Below are 20939 nucleotides of genomic sequence, written 5' to 3'. Positions count from 1 at the left end.
ATCTGCTTTATTACATAGAATAAGGTTTCAGATAAATGGTAGTCAATTTACCGGAAGATTCTCTGCCTGAAATATTCACAAAGCACCCTTGAATTTAATTCTAAGTGCCTTCTGGAATTAGATAGAGAGTATTGTCTAATCAAAGGACACTTACCTTCTTATAGAATATGAATGGTGTGCACATGATAGCCAACCCAATTGGAACTGTGAATCCCCCAAACAAGGGGCAGAATCTACCTCAGGTAAGAGGTGGTAATCTTCTGGGGGAGACAAGTATCACACATTCTTCCTGGCTTCAGGTTCTTACCTTGTAAGTAGCTTTCCATGAAATCTTTGCCTCTGCAGTCTCAGAGCATTTGACAATTAGGCCTGTGCTGGTTCCTCAGGTGGTTTCCACTTTTTTAGTTTCCCCCTTCATAGCCCTATTACATCTTTTGGGTTTCTTTGATGTAGCCAAAAGGTGAGAGGAGCCCCTTTCATAGAGGTGCTCCTCACCGGCTATTCCCACATGCATTCAGTATCATATATTCCATGCTATGGCTGAATGGTTTCCATTTCTGTTTTGCAGTTCCACTTTGTTTCCCCAAATGTCCCTCTGGAGGTACCTCTACATAAATATCAATTTTTGGCATAGATCACTGGCTAGAGCCAAACATAAGGTAGACAGAAACGGTTCAAGCACCTTATAGACGGCTCTATCAGCCCTCACTGCCAATATTCCTGCACTTCCTGTCCTTTGACAACCCACCACATGTACGGCACACACACACACAGACACTTCTGCCAATATACCTCAATCCTGATCTGCATTTCCTTCTTCCAATCCTGGGCATGACTGAGGCAGAACTTTAATTACATGTATGTACTGTTTTTATGCCCAAACAGATACCCAGCAGAGATTAGACTCCAATCAACACATTTATTTGTATATATGGCTCAAAGGGAATTTATACCCAGATCTTCAGAAAAGTTACTGCACTACCCTTGCCACTGAGCATCCTTCCATCTCATCCCAACATTCAAGGGTTATTTTGTAACCACCAAACTCATTTCAGTTTTGACCTAATACAGATTTGAACCAGGATTTTCATGAGAGAGACTGCAGGAGGATTGATAAAATCATAGCAGCACCAGATTCCTCATGGAAAATAAGCCCCCATTACAAACCAGTAGAATTATATTATGGCAAATGAATCCAGCTTCTTTGCTGCTAGGGCCTTTTTCCTGAGCCTACAGTACAGCCTTTTCTCTTTCTACAAGTGATAGGACCCTAGGAGTGGCGCCTTATTATTTTCAATATAACTCCTTAATTTCCCAGAACCACACACTGACAGCCACCACTATGGAACCTTCTTTGTGTCACGCTGCCTTTTGCAGCCATGTTTTCATTTACCACTTCTCTCTGGGACATAGCCTAACAGCTGTGCATTAGGTATCACAGCTAACTATCTTGCACCTTCGCCGTCCTAATATTAAATTGCTAATTAGAGGTTGTGACTCATGAGTCAGTGTGAGGGTGGAAAGTCTGCCAAATATTGCCTGGAGGCTTCTAACATGCCTCAAGGATTATATGTTCTTAAAACTGAAATAATAGAATCTCCTCCTCCCAGCTCATAAAGGTTTCCTGGTATCCAGTTGAGATTCCATTGAGGACTGGAACAGGGCCAGACTCTGATCAGAAGACAGATTACTGTTTATCCTGCATTTTGGTTGCAGATCAAGCAGTTTGGGGTCACTGGATAGGTCTCTAGTTCTGATCCCAGTTAATTTCCATGGAGAATAAGCTGCCTGCTCTTTCACAGGCAGGTTATTTCTTTGTAACCTGTAGACATTTTTGCACTCAAAGTTTCCCTCTGGGCCAGGCCAGGCTGTTGGTAGTGTCTAATACTCCTTATAGCATGTCTTTCTCCTTACAGACTCAGATACTTGTCCTGCCTCCTAACCCCAGAGATCTGGATCTGAGCACTAAATACCAGTACCAGTCCAGACATGATCACATGATCTGCAAGTGCCTGTCCTTGAGCATCTCATATGCTGCAACCATTGGGGGACTGACCACCATCATAGGGACCTCCACTAGCCTCATCTTCTTAGAGTACTTCAACAAGTAAGTGATATTGCCCAGTCTCGGATATCACATTAGGGCCCTGTGCTGGAGTGACTACCGTCATCATGATGACTCTATCAAAGGGTTACTGATGTCTAGTGGAAACCTCGGAAGATATTCTGTTTAGAGATAATTTTGCTTCTATCTCATATACTTTCTCTTTGTATATACTTTCTCTCCTAGGGCTTTATTACTAAGGGTATTTGACTGAAAGCAGGATCTTTATTTCTTATGTGCCCATGCCCAAACGGGAGTAGACCTCTTTTGAAAAGATCTTGCCCTATATTATAGTGGGCACATGCATGTACACAGATGGAATGTTTGTTTGCTTCTTTTATTAGAAAAAATGAAAAACTACTTTGAGGGTCAGAGATGATTTCCCAGAATAACTTTTGAAATGACATACATGGTTCTTGTAAAACTGATTCTGGTGATGAACTCTAGATGGAAGGTTGGGTTTTCAAAGAAGACATATTAGTGTGCCTTGCTATTATGACACTTCTTGCACTTTTGGGTTGTCATGAGGTGCACTGCTAAACAGCTTTGCCAGAGTCCAGTCTGTTGTATTAATTATTTTATGTTTTGTGGACCAAGACCACAAGTGCACAGAGACCATGAGTGAAGTCCTGGTGCTGTTTAAGTCAATAGAGTTTCAGTAGGGCCAGGATTTAATCCCTTGTGCTTGCCTGTACCTCTGAAATTATCTCTACCTATGCTATCATTTTTTAAAAAAAACAACTCACTGTATTGATGCAGTTTGTGATACAACTAGGACGAATGACACTGTGCAAAAACAGTTGTATTGCATTATAATGTCCCTTCACTGATAAATTTAAATTCCATCCTCAAACTAACCTAATATTTCCATAGCCATGGTTGTTTTTACATGTCATCCAGACTACCCCAAATATGAATCAATTTGTTTCCATCTTAATCTCCTTGGAGCAAAGAGATATATTATACAAATGTTGGTTTCTGTTGAGATGGGGATCAGGATGTATTGATCTGTGAGCTTCTTGACTGAGGTGAATCCCTGTCAGTATTAACCTCTTTGGATAAAAAAACTGTTTTTCACTACAGAATGAAGTTGCTACCTATATTGTGACATGTTTTGAATCTATATTACACTGGGCCAAATTAATCCCTCCTGTAGTAGCAATAAAAATATGTACCATAAAAACATTTCTAAAATATCTGGAGTAAACTGAACACGTGTTGGTATTTGGTGTGGTGTTGATATAAAGGCTAATTTGGCATTCATTTGGGAGTGGCTTTGCTATGCATGTTGTAATGCAGTTATCAGAAACTCATGCTAATACAACCCTCATGCCATACCACATGTCCATATATGTATGCACAGATGCATGTTGTGGGTATCTGACCATGCATCCAGTGGCCTTCTTATCTCTTATACAGCCTTTTCCTTTACAGCCACTATCCACATGCTGAGATGGTGAATTTTGGAACTTGGTTCTTGTTCAGCTTCCCCATCTGCCTCATCATGCTGGTCCTGACTTGGTTCTGGATGCACTGGCTGTTCCTGGGATGCAAGTGAGTGCAGGCTGCTAGAGCTGTATGGGAATCCCAGGGCTAAAACAGCAGGGAGTGCTGCAGCTTCCTCCCAGTGCTGATGCTAGCCCATTGAGGGTCCTAAGCAGGAATATTTTGGGACTCCCCACACAATACATACTAATAATTAATAGGGCTTTCCCCCCTTGAGCTGCTCAGGGCCTTAAGTAATTGCTTAGTTTGCTTATGCCTAGCGCCGGCTCTGCTGAGCACCACCATTTTAGAGTTCACAAAGGCACTAAAAATCCCAAAGGGAAAATGCTGAGTTACTATTGCTTCCCCTTACCAGGGCAGTGGGTCCTGTCCACTCCCTAGAGAAATTCTCCTTTCCTAGTAGCACTGATGTGCAACAGTGGACTTTATTGATGCTTGAGTCCCGTGACTGAATAGAGCTGATGAAAATCTGTGCTACACATCATGTTTATTTTTGATGGGAAAAGTTTTAACAATGCCCTGCCTTGATGAAGGCCATTAAGCAGCCTTCTGATCAGCAGGTGCAACTGAAAAAAAAGAAAAAGCCAGTTAGTAAAAACATGCCCGATTCTCCTCTCACACTGCTGTAAATCAGGAGGGATGCCACTGAGATCAGTGGACTTACTTTGGAGTCAAACCAATGTAAATGAGAGGGGAATAAGGCTCAGTATATCTGTACTTGTACTGGTACAAAGTGCCATACTCACAGAGCTAGAGACAAAAATCCTGTGTTTATCAACAGAACAGGTGGACAGTGAGAGTTAAAGCTTTTCCTCACTCCCAGGCTGAAGGCAAGGGAAGGAGTTCAGTCTCTGATCACTTTAGACCAGGAATGGCCAAATTTACTGACCCTCCAAGCTACATACAACAATCTTCAGAAGTTCCTGAAGGGAACATGCCTGCTGGAGCTTGGGGTTTCAGCCCTGCGGTGTAGTGGTAGGATGGTAGTCTCCGCCTACCAGACTGTTTGGGGGAACTCGGAGCTTCTTCACTGTGGTGGGGTAGTGGAGCTAGGGGCTTGTGCCCAGCAGGGCCAGTGGGTCTCGGGACTTCAGCCCTGCGAGGCATGCCTGCCAGGGCTCGGGGCCTCAGCCCCACTCCAGCTGAAGCCCCAAGACCCGGCAGGCACCTCACGTAGGGCTGAAGCCTCAAGACCTCCCTCCCTGCTGGGCAGAAGCCCCTAGCCCTACTATCCCACCACAGGGAAGAAGTGCCGAGTTCCCCCAGTCTGGTAGGTGGAGAATGTGCGGGGGAGGGAGCCGGGGTGGCTCCGCGAGCCACTCTTTAATTGTGAAAGAGCTGTATGTGGCTCACAAGTCATGGTTTGGCCACCCCTGCTATAGACCATGGCCTCTCCGAGGGACAAATAAAGCCAATTGTGAGGGCAAGAGCGAGTTTGGCTGTCATCATTTATATATTTCACATAGGACAATGAATAGCTGTTAAATGATAATGACTTCTGGTTGCTACTGATCTTGAGTGCTTTTGAAGAGGTAAATAGTTCTGTGTCCTTTAATCAATCAATCCCCTGAGTCTTCTAGTTTCAGTTTAAAAGGCTATAATAAATTATTTTTTTAATCCTGAGAGGAAACAGGCCCTAACATGACCCTCAATTCCTTTATTTTTTTAATAAACAGCATTGAAATTCCACATTCAATCCAGAATTCGCTCTGATTAATGTTATTCTAAAGAACACCAATGAACTGAAGCATTATTGACCTTTTGTGAAGTGTTGATTGGTTCCAAGACTCTTTAATCTCCAACTCCTGTACTCTGTGGTTCATTAGAGAATATGTTAGCTTAGGAGTTTGGCTATAATGCTTTGCCTGCAAATCCTTCTAAGACTTTGCAAATGATATTGATAATATCTTGAAACAATGTTTAGTCTAGTGCTTGCTGATGGACATCTATGGAATTCCTGGTAACGTTCATACCACGTATACTTTCTAATAGGGTGTCCACTGTCAATCTCTTGCCCCTAGTACAATGACTGGAACAGCTTTCCAGATTTTCTTTTTAGCCTAGAAACTCAAGTTCTTGGATCAGAATGCAGAGTCTAGCCTTTTTGTAGGTCAAAGAGGAAGGGAAACAGGCCTATAAAGTTCTTCCTACCTGAAAATCAGGGAAAAAAATACTGTGACCCCTCCTTAGGACAGGAGAAAGGGTTGTTTACAAAGACGCAGCTTTTCACTTCAGCTAACGCTGCTCAAAGTAAATATTCCTGCAAATATCTAAGCGTCAGTTTTACAAAGGTATTTTGGTGCCTAAAATTGCAGATAGACCCCAATGCAATTTACAAAAGCATCTAAGCAGGTTAGGTGTCAATCTCCCATTGGAACAGAAAAGCAAAATGTTGCTACAGTACTTGAGGCATAGTCAAGTGACACTACTGGAAGCAACACAGAGAAGAGGGTTAAAAAAAAGCTTACAAGCACCTCAGTTTAAATAAACGAGTCCAGACTTTGTGACACGCAAATGCAATTTTCCATGAGCCTGAGGGCTGCACCTAATTTGCATATAAATTTGTAGGCAGTTTAAATGCACTCAGCCATAAAATGTGCTTGCATTTGTATCTCCTTGACAGAAGTATAGAAATTGTTCACTGGCAGAACAGTAGGATCATCGGCTTTGACTTTACCCTTCAGTTACAGAAAGATTGTAACCTTACAAAAGTAATCCTGGTTTAAACAGTGCTACAGATATCAAAGGCAGTCATGTCAATCTTATGGACAACAGACACTGTAGTTGTGGGGATTCCCAGCGTACAATGGGTCATTCAGTCCTTTGTTCAGAGCTTCAGTTTGTATCAAAGTTCCTCCAGAGGTAAGAAGCAGGATTGAAGACAAAATGGAGAAGAGGCAGCTGCCTTTTATAATATTTTGCCATGCGGCCTGTGCTTCTTTTGTTTCAAACACAAGCTGCCCAGCACATGGCTTGAAAGCCTTAGAGTTCTGTCCATAGGCACGCCCCTACATGCCTTGCTGAATCATAAGGTGTATTTGCCTTCTCTGAATGCGCAGTTGTATAGCTGATGGTCCTTAATGGCCACCAAGCAGGCTAGGCAGTGCTGTCTGGGGATGTCATCCAGAAGAATACCACAAGTTTTGAAATATAGACATACTTATCTATAACCCATAATACAAAGGTGCAAAAACATATAAGCAAGATTATCATATTTGGCAAATTATAACATTTTTTCAGGGTACAGGCATATCTGGCCTAACACATTACAATTTTACAATATTGTTATTCATAATATCTTCAAGTGTCCCCCAGATTCCATACAGCATCACACCTTTGCTAGACTACTTAAAGCAAAGAAGGTTGCACCCTGAGCTTTCAAGAATCATACTCTCTTCACCAAGTCAAATGAGATTAGGCAGCCAGAATGCATCTTGTGTGTTCTATTCCTAGAAAGGGACAACGCATAGTTCCACTATATAGAAAAACTAGTCCCAGTCTAGAACAAAATTGCTATGTTTTGGGCCACAACCTACCCATGATGTGGTGTAAAGTGATTGTAAGATGCCCTAAACAGGTACTGTCAGAACACAGGATACTGGGCTCAATGGACCATTGTTCTGACTGAGTATAGCCATTCCTATGTTCCTAGGGATTGCCTGGCATAGGGACCACCTGGATGTTGCAGGTCTGGTGAAACGGCTAGTGAGGGGAATGTGATGGGGCATGGTGGAGAGGAGTAGCATGGCTGGAACACTAATGTGCTCTAGTGATTATGATTTGGCATATTGACCCCTTGTGTGTTATTACTAGCTGGTATTATTTAGAACAGCCCTAAGACTGCTCATGCTGGGGGTTGGACTGGATCTCAGCACCCCTGGGAATTGGATGAATGCAAAAGTGGCATACAGCAACCTTCCCTACTTTTGCTGTCATGTCCTACACCAAGCACAGCTCAGCCAGCCACAGGGATTAGGTCCTCAGCTATCTCATCCGCTACATAATTTGCATACTATAGTATCTTCATTCTGAAATCTGACTCCCTTCTCTCATATTCCTGTGCCAAATTATCCTTCTCAGTTTTAAAGAAACATGTTCTGTGAGCAAGAGGAAGAAGACCAAACGAGAAGAGATGTCAGAGAGGAGAATTCAAGAGGAATATGAGAAACTGGGGGATACTAGGTAAAAAGAGCATATATTCCTGTGGAATTTGCCTTTCATGTGTTGGAACCCATCTTTTGTTTTGTCCTCCAAGTTGAATTTGTTTTACATATATTGGACTTGATCTCTCAATTCTTTCTCCCTATTGAATCAGTCCCTATGTTTTGGAACTTGTTTCTCTTTCTTTTCAGAGTAGGTGTGGGGTCCACTATAAAAATAAGTCAAAACTAGAGACTTGAATAAAAACACCTATGATTTTCTTAGGGGAGGCAGAGGGGGAGATGGGAAGAGGGCATTGGCTTCAGACTCAAACCCATAGATCTGGACTTGTCCCTACAGTTAAGGTTCCAAAGCAGAAAGGGGCCTATTTTCCAATTTCATGTCTGATGTGGCAAAGAAAAGCTACATTTTGCAAGATGCCCACCTTTTATGATGGGAGCTATCTCATGATATCAGCTCTTCTTCAAAGATTTCTCAGTGTTCAGTGGAAAGTTTATGAGATCAACTTGCAAGATTTTAGCATAATCAAATTTGAATCTAAATCCTAGCCCTTATTCAGCCTCTGAACCCTGAATAAAATCCAGATCAGAATATCAACTTCTCAGCCCATCTCTAGTCTAGTATTTGTTTGTGTTTAAAGTAGTGATATTTGTTTATTTTAGTATCTGTAATTATATTTTTCATATGCTTTTAAAAATCACATAGAAAGCCATTTACAATGCAGAAATAAGGGAAGATCTATTTTGTTGCCATATTTCCATTCCTGGATCATAGAAATACCATAAGAATACAAGATCTTGTATTTGCTTGGGTCACAAATATCTCATGACAAATGAAAGTATAAATACAGATAATGAGATACTAAGCTTTATTTTTTTCTGACTTTATTTAGGTAACAGCTAGGACTCAAATGTAAAACCCTAGTTCAAACTGATCTGCTATTTTATTCTCCCGTAGATTTTTTCCTTGTGTGTTGAAACCAATCTCTAATTCCTTTCTCTCTGTGGAATTTGCTCCTGGATTTTGGCATTAATCTCAGGTTCTATTCTTGCTTTTTCTCCCCACCTCTTCTCCCAAGCTATCCTGAGATGGTGACTGGGTTTTTCTTCATCTTGATGACCTTGCTTTGGTTTACACGGGAACCTGGCTTTGTTCCAGGCTGGTCATCTTTCTTTGAGAAGTAAGTGGGTAAGGTTATCTCCTAATCATCTGCAGAGGAATGAAGTTCTGATTTTCCTGGGTTTCTAAAACAATTTGGTTGATTGGTTTTTGGCCATAGAATCTCAGGATGCCAGTAGCCATTTTGATCAAAGCTGGACCATATAGAATCTTAATCCAAAACTGAGGGTGTTCACTATTTTAACTGTACCTGTGCACACAACCAAAACAGTGTCCCCCTGTTTCTCCAGGTGGCAGGGCGACTCCATTAGACTATGAGAAACAACATGAGAAACTTGTTCCTAGTAGAAAAAATGGAAGAGCCAAATTCTGAAGTCAGAATCAAACAAATCTTTTAAAAAAACAATTTTACTATAAAGAAGTCCCAAAAAGCATGTTTGCTGCTAGGTTTGATTGTTGTTATAGTTCACAGTTTTGGTGTTTGGGGCTTGGTTTTGGATATTAGCACAGGGAGCATCAGATAACCTGCAGACTGTTTTTAAAGTCATCATCATTCTCTAGTTCATCCATGCAGAGAAACAGTTGGATTTTCTCCCAAAATTTGTTTACTGACACTTGGTTCTAGTAAACATACCTCTTTCTGTCACCCTCAGTTTTACCAGGAATGCTACAGAGGATTCAGCATTTAAATCCTGAACAAATCTATTGAGTAGATTCAGAGACTTTAAGACTTGAAGGGACCATTATTAGTCATTAGAATACTAATAATTCTTGAAAAATTATTACATTTAGCTGGCACACAGATGCTCAAGTCCAGGGAAAACACCAATTTATTCCCTTCACATTTTGGGGTAGATTTTCTAAAGGACATCTACTAAGTTTTCAGCATTTGCAAAATTGCATGTGTAGAGCCCTGCGTGGATACAAAATCTGTATCTGCATCCAATCTGCAAACATGATCCATGGATATCTGCATCAGCGGATCAGGATATCTGCAGATATCCATGGATTTGCAGAGCTCTATGCATGTGCACTGATATGTTTCCACACATGAAAAGTGCAAGCACATGGGTTTGTGACTGTAAATCTCTAACAACTTCCCATGGATTTACATCTAAATCGTCATGGATTATTCACTTCAGTGAGCTACATTGATTTACATCAGCTGAGGTTCCCACCCAGTGTAGCCATTATGTTACTGACAAAATGTTAAAGTGGTTGTCAGTTAAGCAACGTTTGGATGGCACTGTTATAGAGCAATACAAGTACATCACATTCTTGTATTTGTGTTGGTGCTGGAAGGAGCTGAAATGATTTTATGCTGAAAGTATTTCCCTCTATAATATATAGAATAAATGTATGGCATGATGTGTGGAGGAAAGGTACACCAAACCCAATAACAAAAAAAAAAAAGAAAAGGAGTATTCGTGGCACCTTAGAGACTAACCAATTTATTTGAGCATGAGTTTTCGTGAGCTACAGCTCACTTCATCGGATGCATACTGTGGAAACTGCAGAAGACATTATATACACAGAGACCATGAAACAATACCTCCTCCCACCCCACTCTATTTCTCCTTGTTTTTTCCTACCCCCCCCCCCCCGACATTCTGGTTAAACTTGGATTTATGCTGGAAATGGCCCACCTTGATTATCATACACATTGTAAGGAGAGTGGTCAGTTTGGATGAGCTATTACCAGCAGGAGAGTGAGTTTGTGTGTGTGTGGGGGGGGGGGGGTTGAGAAGACTTGGATTTGTGCTGGAAATGACCCACCTTGATTATCGTGCACATTGTAGGGAGAATGGTCACTTTGGATGGGCTGTTACCAGCAGGAGAGTGAGTTTGTGTGTGTGTTTTGTGAGGGGTGAGAAAACCTGGATTTGTGCTGGAAATGGCCCACCTTGATTTTCATACACATTGTAAGGAGAGTGGTCACTTTGGATAAGCTATTACCAGCAGGAGTGAGTTTGTGTGTGTAGTTTTTGGAAAAAGGTGGGGGGGGTGAGAAAACCTGGATTTGTGCTGGAAATGGCCCACCTTGATTATCATACACATTGTAAAGAGAGTGGTCACTTTGGATGGGCTATTACCAGCAGGAGAGTGAGTTTGTGTGGGGGGGTCAGAGGGTGAGAAAACCTGGATTTGTGCTGGAAATGGCCCAACTTGATTATCATACACATTGTAAGGAGAGTGATCACTTTAGATATGCTATTACCAGCAGGAGAGTGGGGTGGGAGGAGGTATTGTTTCATGTTCTCTGTGTATATAATGTCTTCTACAGTTTCCACAGTATGCATCCGATGAAGTGAGCTGTAGCTCATGAAAGCTTATGCTCAAATACATTGGTTAGTCTCTAAGGTGCCACAAGTACTCCTTTTCTTTTTGCGAATACAGACTAACACGGCTGTTACTCTGAAATCAAAAAAAAGAAAAGAAAAGAGAAAGCTTGAGTAGCATGCTCAGCTCCCTCAGTTCCCCATGCATGTTGTTGAGAACATGGGGTTTTGCACACACACTTCACTACAGCACACTTTTAGTATAGGATTGCTATAATCACAATGTTTCTTTCCAAGGAAAGGCTACCGGACTGATGCTACTGTCTCTGTCTTCCTTGGTTTTCTCATGTTCCTGATTCCAGCAAAGAAACCATGCTTTGGAAAGAGGGATAAAGGTAAGAAGGAGTCATCTAGAATGAAACTTGACACACTTTTTGACAGGAGGTTGTGATCCCCATCCTCTTATTTTATGGCTACATTAAGGTCCCCAAACTTATAACATAGGATCATGGTGCGGCAAAGGTTGAGAACCACAGTCTTTAATATTGCTGTTGAGTGTTGCAATAGTGGATGGAAATTAGAACTTGTAAAGAACTCAATCCTTGCCATATTTCAGGTTTAGAAGAATTGGGGAACTGCTTGGCACAAAAAAAGAAAAAAAAGTCTCCAATGTACTACCACTGCAATCTGATAATGTAGATAGAGGCTGATCCATTTTATGTTAACATTACTGTTAACATAGTCTTCTCGATAGTGATTATTATTATTTAATGTTTACGTCTTAGTAACACCCAGAGGCCTCAGTCAGGATGAGGCCCCCTTTGTGCTAAGCATTGTACAAACATATGAAGACATGGTCCCTTGACATTTGCTTCCATATATTTATTAGAAATTGTATGTATGTGTGTATTTTTACATGGCAGATTGCCCTACAGATATATACAGCATTTAGAAAAAAAATGAATTAATAATAAGTCAAATTCAACAAAAAACTCAGACCTCTAAAAGCAAAAACTACCCTCAGGAAAAGACTGAGCAAATAGATGGGCCTTGTATATTGTCCTGATATTAAACATACTTGGGCTCTGTTGGGCCAGGAGAAATGAATTCTAGAAGTGAAGACCCTCTTCTGAGCATGTCCAACCACCAGACCTCAGACATTCAAGTCAAGGACAACACAGACACGTCTCAAATACACACATAGACATACTTCTCAAATCATAGAATCATAGAACCATAGATCTGAAGGTTAGAAGGGACCATTATGATCATCTAGTCTGACCTCCTGCACAACGCAGGCCACAGAATCTCACCCACCCACTCCTGCGAAAAACCTCTCACCTATGTCTGAGCTATTGAAGTCCTCAAATCGTGTTTTAAAGACTTTAAGGTGCAGAGAATCCTCCAGCAAGTGACCCGTGCCCTACGCTGCAGAGAAAGGCGAAATTTCCCCCCATGGCTTCTGCCAATCTGCCCTGGAAGAAAATTCCTTCCCAACCCCAAATATGGCGATCAGCTAAACTCTGAGCATGTGGGCAAGACACACCAGCCAGACACCCAGGAAAGAATTCTCTGTAGTAACTTAGATCCCACCCCATCTAACATCCCATCACAGGCCATTGGGCATATCTACTGCCAATAGTCGAAGAACAATTAATTGCCAAAATTAGGCTATCCCATCATATCATCTCCTCCATAAATTTATCAAGCTTAGTCTTGAACGCAGATAGGTCTTTTGCCCCCACTGCTTCCCTTGGAAGGCTATTCCAGAAGTTCAGTCCTCTGATGGTTAGAAACCTTCATCTAATTTCAAGTCTAAACTTCCCGATGGCCAGTTTATATCCATTTGTTCTTGTGTCCACATTGGTACTGAGCTTAAATAATTCCTCTCCCTCTCCGGTATTTATCCCTCTGATATATTTATAGATAGTAATCATATCTACTCTCAGCCTCCTTTTGGTTAGGCTAAACAATCCAAACTCTTTGAGTCTCCTTTCATAAGACAGGTTTTCCATTCCTTGGATCATCCTATTAGCCCTTCTCTGTACCTGTTCCAGTTTGAATTCATCCTTCTTAAACATGGGAGACCAGAACTGCACTCAATATTCCAGATGAGGTCTCACCAATGCCTTGTATAACGATACTAACACCTCCTTATCTCTACTGGAAATACCTCGCTTGATGCATCCCAAGACTGCATTAGCTTTTATCACGGCCATATCACATTGGCGGCTCATAGTCATCCTGTGATCAACCAATACTCTGAAGTCCTTCTCCTTCTCTGTTACTTCCAAGTGATGCGTCCCCAGTTTATAACAGAAATTCTTGTTATTAATCCCTAAATGCATGCCCTTGCACTTTTCACTATTAAATTTCATCCTATTACTATTACTCCAGTTTACAAGGTCATCCACATCTTCCTGTAAATTCGTTAGTCTCTAAGGTGCCACAAGTACTCCTTTTCTTTTTGCGGATACAGATTAACACGGCTGCAACTCTGAAATCTTCCTGTATGATATCCCGGTCCTTCTCTGTATTGGCAATACCTCCCAGCTTTGTGTCATCCACAAACTTTATTAGCACATTCCCGCTTTTTGTGCCAAGGTCAGTAATAAAAAGATTAAATAACATTGGTCCCAAAACCAATCCTTGAGGAACTCCACTAGTAACTTCCTTCCAGCCTGACAGTTCACCTTTCAGTGTGACCCGCTGTAGTCTCCCCTTTAACCAGTTCCTTATCCACCTTTCAATTTTCATATTGATCCCCATCTTTTTCAATTTAGCTAATAATTCTCCATGTGGAACTTGCTCATCCAGCTTGGTCTACAACTCCTGCCTATGAATTTTTCCCCCTTTCTTTGGATACAGGCTTCTGATAGTTTCTGCAACTTTGACTTGAAGTAATTCCAGGCTGCCTCCGCCTCTAGATCCACAAGTTTTCCAGTCCAATCCACTTCCCTAACTAATTTCCTTGATTTTTTTAAGTTAGCCTTTTTGAAATCAAAAACCCTAGTCACAGATCTATTTTTGTTTATCCATTTAGTTTGAACTGAATTAGCTCATGATTACTCGAACCAAGGTTGTCCCCTACAACCATTTCTTCTATGAGGTCCTCACTGCTCATCAAAACCAAATCTAAAATGGCATCCCCTCTAGTTGGTTCAGCAACTGCTTGGTGAAGGAATCCATCAGCTATCGTATCCAGGAAAATCTGAGCCCTATTATTATTACTAGCACTTGTTCTCCAGTCTATATCTGGGAAGTTAAAATCTCCCATGATCACAGAATTCCCATTAGTTTTTACTTCTTTAAAAACATTAAAGAGGTCTCTATCCATATGCAGATCGGATCCCGGCGGTCTATAGCACACCCCAAGCACTATCCCAGGGGAGACTCTAGTAGATTTCTTCCCCAATATGATTTTTGCCCAGACAGACTCTGCCTTATCCATTCCATCACTTCTTATTTCTTTACAGTCTACCTCATCATTGATATACAGTGCTACTCCACCACCTCTGCCTTTATTTCTGTCTTTCCTAAACAGCATAAACGCATTACCTAAACCATAGGGCCATATAACCATCAATGTCAACCCCAGAAGCCAATAGGAAGCCAGTTCAGCCTTCAGAGAATGTAAGTACTATGCTTCCTGAGGCTGAAACCACCAAGGAAGTTGGCAGCTGCATTCTGCACTAGCTTTATCCTACAAATGGTCTTCAAAAGGTAGCCCTACAGAGCGTGCATTACAGCAATCCAACCTAGAGGTCACAAAGTCAGAGGTCAGTGCAGAATGCTCCATATCTTAGGGAAATGGCCAGTTTAGCATTAGCCATGTACCTTTATTTTGCTTTGACACAGGAGATAGTGAAAATGCTAGAGATATTAACTCAATGGAGCCAATAATTACATGGAAGGACTTCCAGAAGACCATGCCTTGGGAGATTGTAGTGCTGGTTGGAGGAGGTTATGCTCTAGCGGCTGGATGCAAGGTATTGAGTTAGATTTTCCATTTTTCTCTCATTGAGAATTTGAATATCTAAAATACTTACAAGCCTCCACCTTTATATTAACCTGTGGTATTCTGACAATTCTGGTAACAAAATTACTATGACACTTTCAAAAGGGTATGTCACCTAAATCTCCGGGATGCTCTTCTGAAAGTTGGTCATCTAGCACAGTTCAGGAACTTGGTATGCAATCTCTTTCATGATGACTGGAAAGTAGCAAACAAGTCACAAAAACAAGTCAGCTACTTTGTTCCAGAGTTACCATTGAAAACACTGCTTCAGCAATTCATACCCAAATGTGAGTATGGATTGGTTTTGGTGATGGCAGGGATTAAAATGAAATGAGTATGAGTGAATCAAATTAAATTAGCTACCCTAGGAACTGAGGTCCTTGATTTGCAGAACTACAGCACTTGAAATGGCATTACCATTATTTTTATAGTAGCATCCACAGGCCCCAATCTGGGTTGGGATCCCATTGTACTAAGTGCTGTAAAAACATATATTTAGACATGGTCCTATAAATTTTCCCCCACCCATTCAGTGTGCCTCAGTTCTAACCTGGAAGGACAACCTTACAAGTGAGGAGGAAGTACAGTCTTTCTGTCCAGTCAGTTTTGGTTTCTCTGCTAAACAACTAGTAATGCCATTTAGTGCCAAATGAGGTGATTTTATTTTATGAACCCCAAGTTACAGTAGAACTTTAAGGTTATGAACACCAGAGTTATGAACTGACCAGTCAACCACACACCTAATTTGAAACTGGAAGTACACAATCAGGCAGCAGCAGAGACCAAAAAAAAAAAAAAAAAGTGTGGTGGGAGGGAAACAGTGGAGTACTGTGTTAAATGTAAATTACTAAAAAATAAAGGGAAAGTTTAAAAAAAAAGATTTCACAAGATAAGGAAATTGTTTCTGTGCTAGTTTCACTTAAATTAAGATGGTTAAAAGCAGCATTCTTCTTCTACATAGTAAAGTTTCAACGGTGAATAAGTCAATGTTCAGCTGTAAAATTTTGGAAGAGCAACCATGACCTTTTGTTCAGAATTACGGACAGTTCAGAGTTACGAACAACCTCCATTCCTGAGGTGTTTGTAACTCTGCGGTCCTACTGTATTAGGAATTGGATGGAAAACACTAATTTATTGAACGTAGGCTACTAAATAGGGGACTGCCCAATTTACTGAGCTAAAGTTCTTTGCCAATGGGATACTCCATTGCAAACTCTCTCAGATACAAGGATTTGGTTTGGAAACATAACTTGTATCCTGCTATTCTCTCATTATTGTATGTTTCTGCCAGACCTCTGGCCTTTCGACATGGATTGGCCGCCAGATGTTGTCCTTGAGCAGCCTTCCCTACTGGGCTGTCACTCTGCTGGCTTGCATCTTGGTGTCCATGGTAACAGAGTTTGTTAGTAACCCAGCAACCATAACTATCTTTCTGCCTATTTTATGCAGTATGGTGAGTAAAAACAATGGGATTTTATGCTGTTTTTTTTTCCTGTTAGGCTTCATGGAATATCTTGAGATTTTAGGCTATTAGTGCTGTGAACCAGGATAGAACTCTGCTTCATTTTGGATGCCATTGCTTTGCTCTTTCTTTTAAAGAAGCAATAATAAGCATGGGCAGCCAACAGGCCTGAGTGCAGTATATTTCTGAACACCCAGAAATGTGCTCAGCAGTTCTCAAAACAAGTAAAAACATAGTCCTGCCCGCCATAGAGTTTAACTGTAACAGAAAAGGGGGAAGAGAGATGAGAAAAGGAAGGACAAGATTGACAATAATACGATCACATGACTACTCAGGAAAGCATGTATACATCTTGAGGTTTTTTTATTGTATTTTATATTTAAAGTTCATTAGTTAACAGTCCTCCTCTTTGTTTTTTGTAGCAGAAACATCAGAATTGAGTTTCATAGGGGATTTAACTGAGGGGTGGGAGGGAGCTTGGTGAACAGGTTGTCAGGCCAAGCATAAGGACAGCATGGAAGAATGAACAGAGACACTTGTGAGAGAGGAAGACATTGTGGGCATGGAAGCTAGTGTCACTGGCAGAGTTGGGGGTTGGGGGGAAGAGATACTAATTATATCCTATATTAGTATATATATAAACTATTATTTTTATAGCAATTACAGAAACCTGCCTTGGTTTTTGCTTTTTATGTAATGAGAAGCTCTTTTCACAAGGGACATAACCTGTGAAATTGTCTGAAAAGTAAATGCTAGATATTTTCACAAGTTTCTCCATAAAAGCCATTTTAAGGATTAGTCCTAGCGATCTACACAGTGAAATGCCATGTGTAGGTTGACCAGACATCCCCATTTTATAGGGACAGTGCTGATATTCAGGGCCTTGTCTTACAGAGGCGCCTATTACTCCCCACTCTCTGTCCTGATTTTTTACACTTGCTATCTGGTCACCCTAGTAATGTGAATTCAGACCAAAAGCCCAGTACCTTGTTCCCCAGACCCAGAGTGCTACGGGATTTATGGAAGCAACATGCTTGACTGCTGGGGGAAGGGAGCTCATCCTTTCAGGCTAGAGTGGCCTCCTCTGGATGAAGTTTGGAACTGCACTCATTAGATCCAGAAGGAGCAACATGGAGTACAGCCCTCCTGCAGTGCAGAAGGGTAATGGAGGGGGGAAGTAAGTTAGGTCTTAGAATTTAGGGAATGGAGGGTATGCTAATAATTCTAGATCTTGGGGTGGAGGGAAGCAGACAGGCATCTTTTATCTGTAATTATAGCCTACAACTTGAAGGCAATGTGAAACTTCTCTTTCCCACCCAACCTCTCTCTTTGCAGTCGGAAACCTTGCATATCAACCCTTTATACACCCTGATTCCTGTAACAATGTGTATTTCCTTTGCGGTGATGCTGCCAGTGGGCAACCCCCCAAATGCCATTGTCTTCAATTATGGGCACTGCCAGATCAAAGACATGGTAAGTCTTGAGAACAGTCACATTGTCCCAAGCTTAATGCAAACTGAACTCATCATCATATATGGGATCTGGAAATAATCACAGGATCCAAGTTAATGTAAAGTCACACAGGTCAGCACTGCAACAATTTCACAGTAACTGTCATTTTAAGAACAGCGGCGGCAGGAGGTGTGCATGGGTGTGCTCTGTTTTTTAAAATGAATATAATGCTTGTGAAACATCAGAGAATAACAGTACAGGATCCCGCTAATTATCCCGTAATACAACTACAATAGCAGTCCTGGAGAAGGGAGTTTAGGATATGTCTACAGTTGGAGATGGAGTGAAGGGGGCTAGGCTAGATGACCTCTTGAGTTCCCTTCCAGTTCTATGGTTCTATGTATATTCCAGCTCGAGGAGTTGTACCTGAGCTAGCTCTGATTGAGCTAATACACTAAAAATAGGATATAACTTCAATGGCACAAGGGGTGGGAGGGGCTAGCTGCCTCGAGTTTGTACCTGTCTGAAACCTTAGATATATATCTGAGGCAATTAGTCCCTTCCGCCACATGTGCTGCCGTGGCCACACTCTATCTTCAGCATGCTAACATGTATTCTTGAGCCGGAATTTACACCGTTCAGGTCTAGTGTAGACATAACCTTTGTGAGCAGAGTACAAGTGCGGAAGGTCTGACAAATGAGATTTATCATAGACCTACAATTAATCTATAGCTATCACCTGGCATGTGTGGTATAAATATATGGAGATGTCCATGTGACAAATTGTAGTCATGTGATGAATTGCATTTATCATGCACCTTTGACGATGTCACCTGCATTTTTCCCACTAATATACACACAACTATTCATTGGGCTTTTTCTGCCAGAGTAGTCAGCAAATTTACTTTGTTCTTTATGCAACAGGGAGAGTTAGGGAATTGACTGTTCTCCACCGTGCACCCTACCACCTTCTGTATTTATTAATTAATGCTTTCTAATCAGTTTGACATTGATTGTACTTTTTTTTTTCCATAGGTGAAAGCTGGCTTGGGTGTAAATCTGATTGGTCTAGTGGTTGTCATGGTGGCGATCAACACTTGGGGAATTAGCCTCTTCCAACTGGATACATTTCCAGATTGGGCAATGGTCAGCAATGTAACTGGTCAGTCATAACCAGCAATGACAAAACTTGCAGAACCAAAGCTGACCTGGGCAAAATATTTAGCTTAAACTGCACAAATAAAAGAAAGGAAGAAACTTGAGTGTATATAGATTCAGTACCCTCTGTAAAACCATGAAGCAAGTCCAGAGAAAGGTCTCCCATGAAAGACACCTTGCCCTTTATTTCCTAAAGTGAAAATTTACATGCCTTTTTCAATGTTCAAAATCGACATGAGAATAAAAAGTCAGATTTGCTTTGATTTATTGCTGCTTACCCTGAGATACCATAATTCCAAAAGAGAAGCCTGCTTATAGCTTTCCTCTTGCTATAGAATAATTACATAGAACCATCCCCTTTGAAATACAGGATACATGATTTCAAGGAGAGAACTCAAGAATATAATGGATATCGTTCAGATTTCCACAGGTGATGTTATTCCTAACTTGAAGGTTTTTTAAGCCTAATTCTTTTCAGTGCAAATTTTTTTCTGAGTCATGGCTGCTTCAGAAGGACCAATTAGACAGAGACAGAAGGTAGGGAGAAATCTGAATAGCAAATATGTAGCACCCCCAGGAATGGCAGGGAAGAAACAACTACACAGATAGGGACAAGGGGCCTCGGCATGGCTATCGGGGAAGGGGCTGAAGGTTTCTTCACAGTTCTAGCATGAAACTTCATGTACTGCAGTACTTGTGGTCTCTCTTTTGGAAACGGGAACTTCAGAACCTCCTCCAGATCTCAGTTGGAAAGTATTTGTCAGGCCTTGCATTCCTTTTTATTTCACTGGTGTGGTGAGAGCTTTCTCTAGCAGCTCTACAGTGGAAGCCGTTCCCAGCAAAGCCTTAGGTGGCCAGGCCACATGTTCTCTAAATGGAGAAGGGACAGCCTCATCCGAGATCACAGTCAATGCTGCTCCATGAGTAAGAAGGGAAAGGGCTGAAGAGCTGTGGCACTGGCATAATCTCAACATCACCACATTCACGCCAAGATTCCACTCACCCACTTTCTAGCAGCCCAGAGAACAGGAGCTCCAAATTAAGCTAGCTTCAAGATACAATAGCTCAGAGGCACACAAAGAATATGGCTGCCCTGTAATATAAGCCCAGGTTTTGGACTCAGGCTCAAGCCTAACCCCTCCTTCCATCTACTCACAAATTGCACTGACCTAGGGGCCCAGGACCCCACAGGGGTGGAGGTTCCAAGTCTAAGACAAGCCAGGACCCAGGGTTCAAGCCCTACTTCTTTGCAGAGTATTCACAGTCCCATGGGATTTGTGCACTGGCAGTCAGCCAAAGATATTCTACAATCCTATGGGTTGACTTTCTGTGTCCTCTGGACAGTCAAGTTTGGTGGAGGGTCACATTTTCCAACCCTAGAGCAGCCACATTTTGAGAGAGTGCTAGGAAGTCTGGGATATGGGTGGTTGGACTCGGGGGCCACATAATGCAGTGTAGACTCTGGAGCCCCAGCTTGAGCTCCAGGGTTCAATTATTCCTAACCTGGGGTTACAAATGAGTGTAGACGCTCAAGAGAACTAGAGTTTTATATCCCTGGGCTTACATTGCAGTGTAACTATACCCCAAGGGGCCAGTCTCTCTCACCTTTCTAAAGGTGGATGATCTGCATTACTGACTGGATCCCAATGATCCCCACTAGGCTTCCCTTATGCAATGTAT

General features: G+C 41.6%; 1 protein-coding gene across 2 annotated transcripts in view; it reads left to right on the top strand.

Annotated features, from left to right (window-relative positions):
- Window positions 1-19526, top strand: part of SLC13A4 (solute carrier family 13 member 4) — a 38060-nt gene extending 18534 nt beyond the window's left edge. The window contains exons 7-16 of one of the 2 annotated variants that reach the window (XM_073322035.1): window positions 165-242; window positions 1917-2107; window positions 3539-3658; window positions 7691-7792; window positions 8850-8951; window positions 11467-11564; window positions 15028-15158; window positions 16479-16640; window positions 17985-18122; window positions 19137-19526. In XM_073322035.1, the coding sequence (XP_073178136.1) occupies window positions 165-242; window positions 1917-2107; window positions 3539-3658; window positions 7691-7792; window positions 8850-8951; window positions 11467-11564; window positions 15028-15158; window positions 16479-16640; window positions 17985-18122; window positions 19137-19274 (1260 nt within the window). In that variant the 3' untranslated portion in view covers window positions 19275-19526. The remainder of the gene's footprint in view (window positions 1-164; window positions 243-1916; window positions 2108-3538; window positions 3659-7690; window positions 7793-8849; window positions 8952-11466; window positions 11565-15027; window positions 15159-16478; window positions 16641-17984; window positions 18123-19136) is intronic. The other variant, XM_073322025.1, reaches the window with a different exon arrangement.
- Window positions 19527-20939: the final 1413 nt, after the last annotated feature.

This window comes from Lepidochelys kempii, chromosome 1 (assembly GCF_965140265.1).
Source record: "Lepidochelys kempii isolate rLepKem1 chromosome 1, rLepKem1.hap2, whole genome shotgun sequence".
NCBI classification, from domain to species: domain Eukaryota; kingdom Metazoa; phylum Chordata; order Testudines; family Cheloniidae; genus Lepidochelys; species Lepidochelys kempii.
Note: the sequence above shows the minus strand (reverse complement) of the source record. Positions and strands in the feature narration are given on the sequence as shown.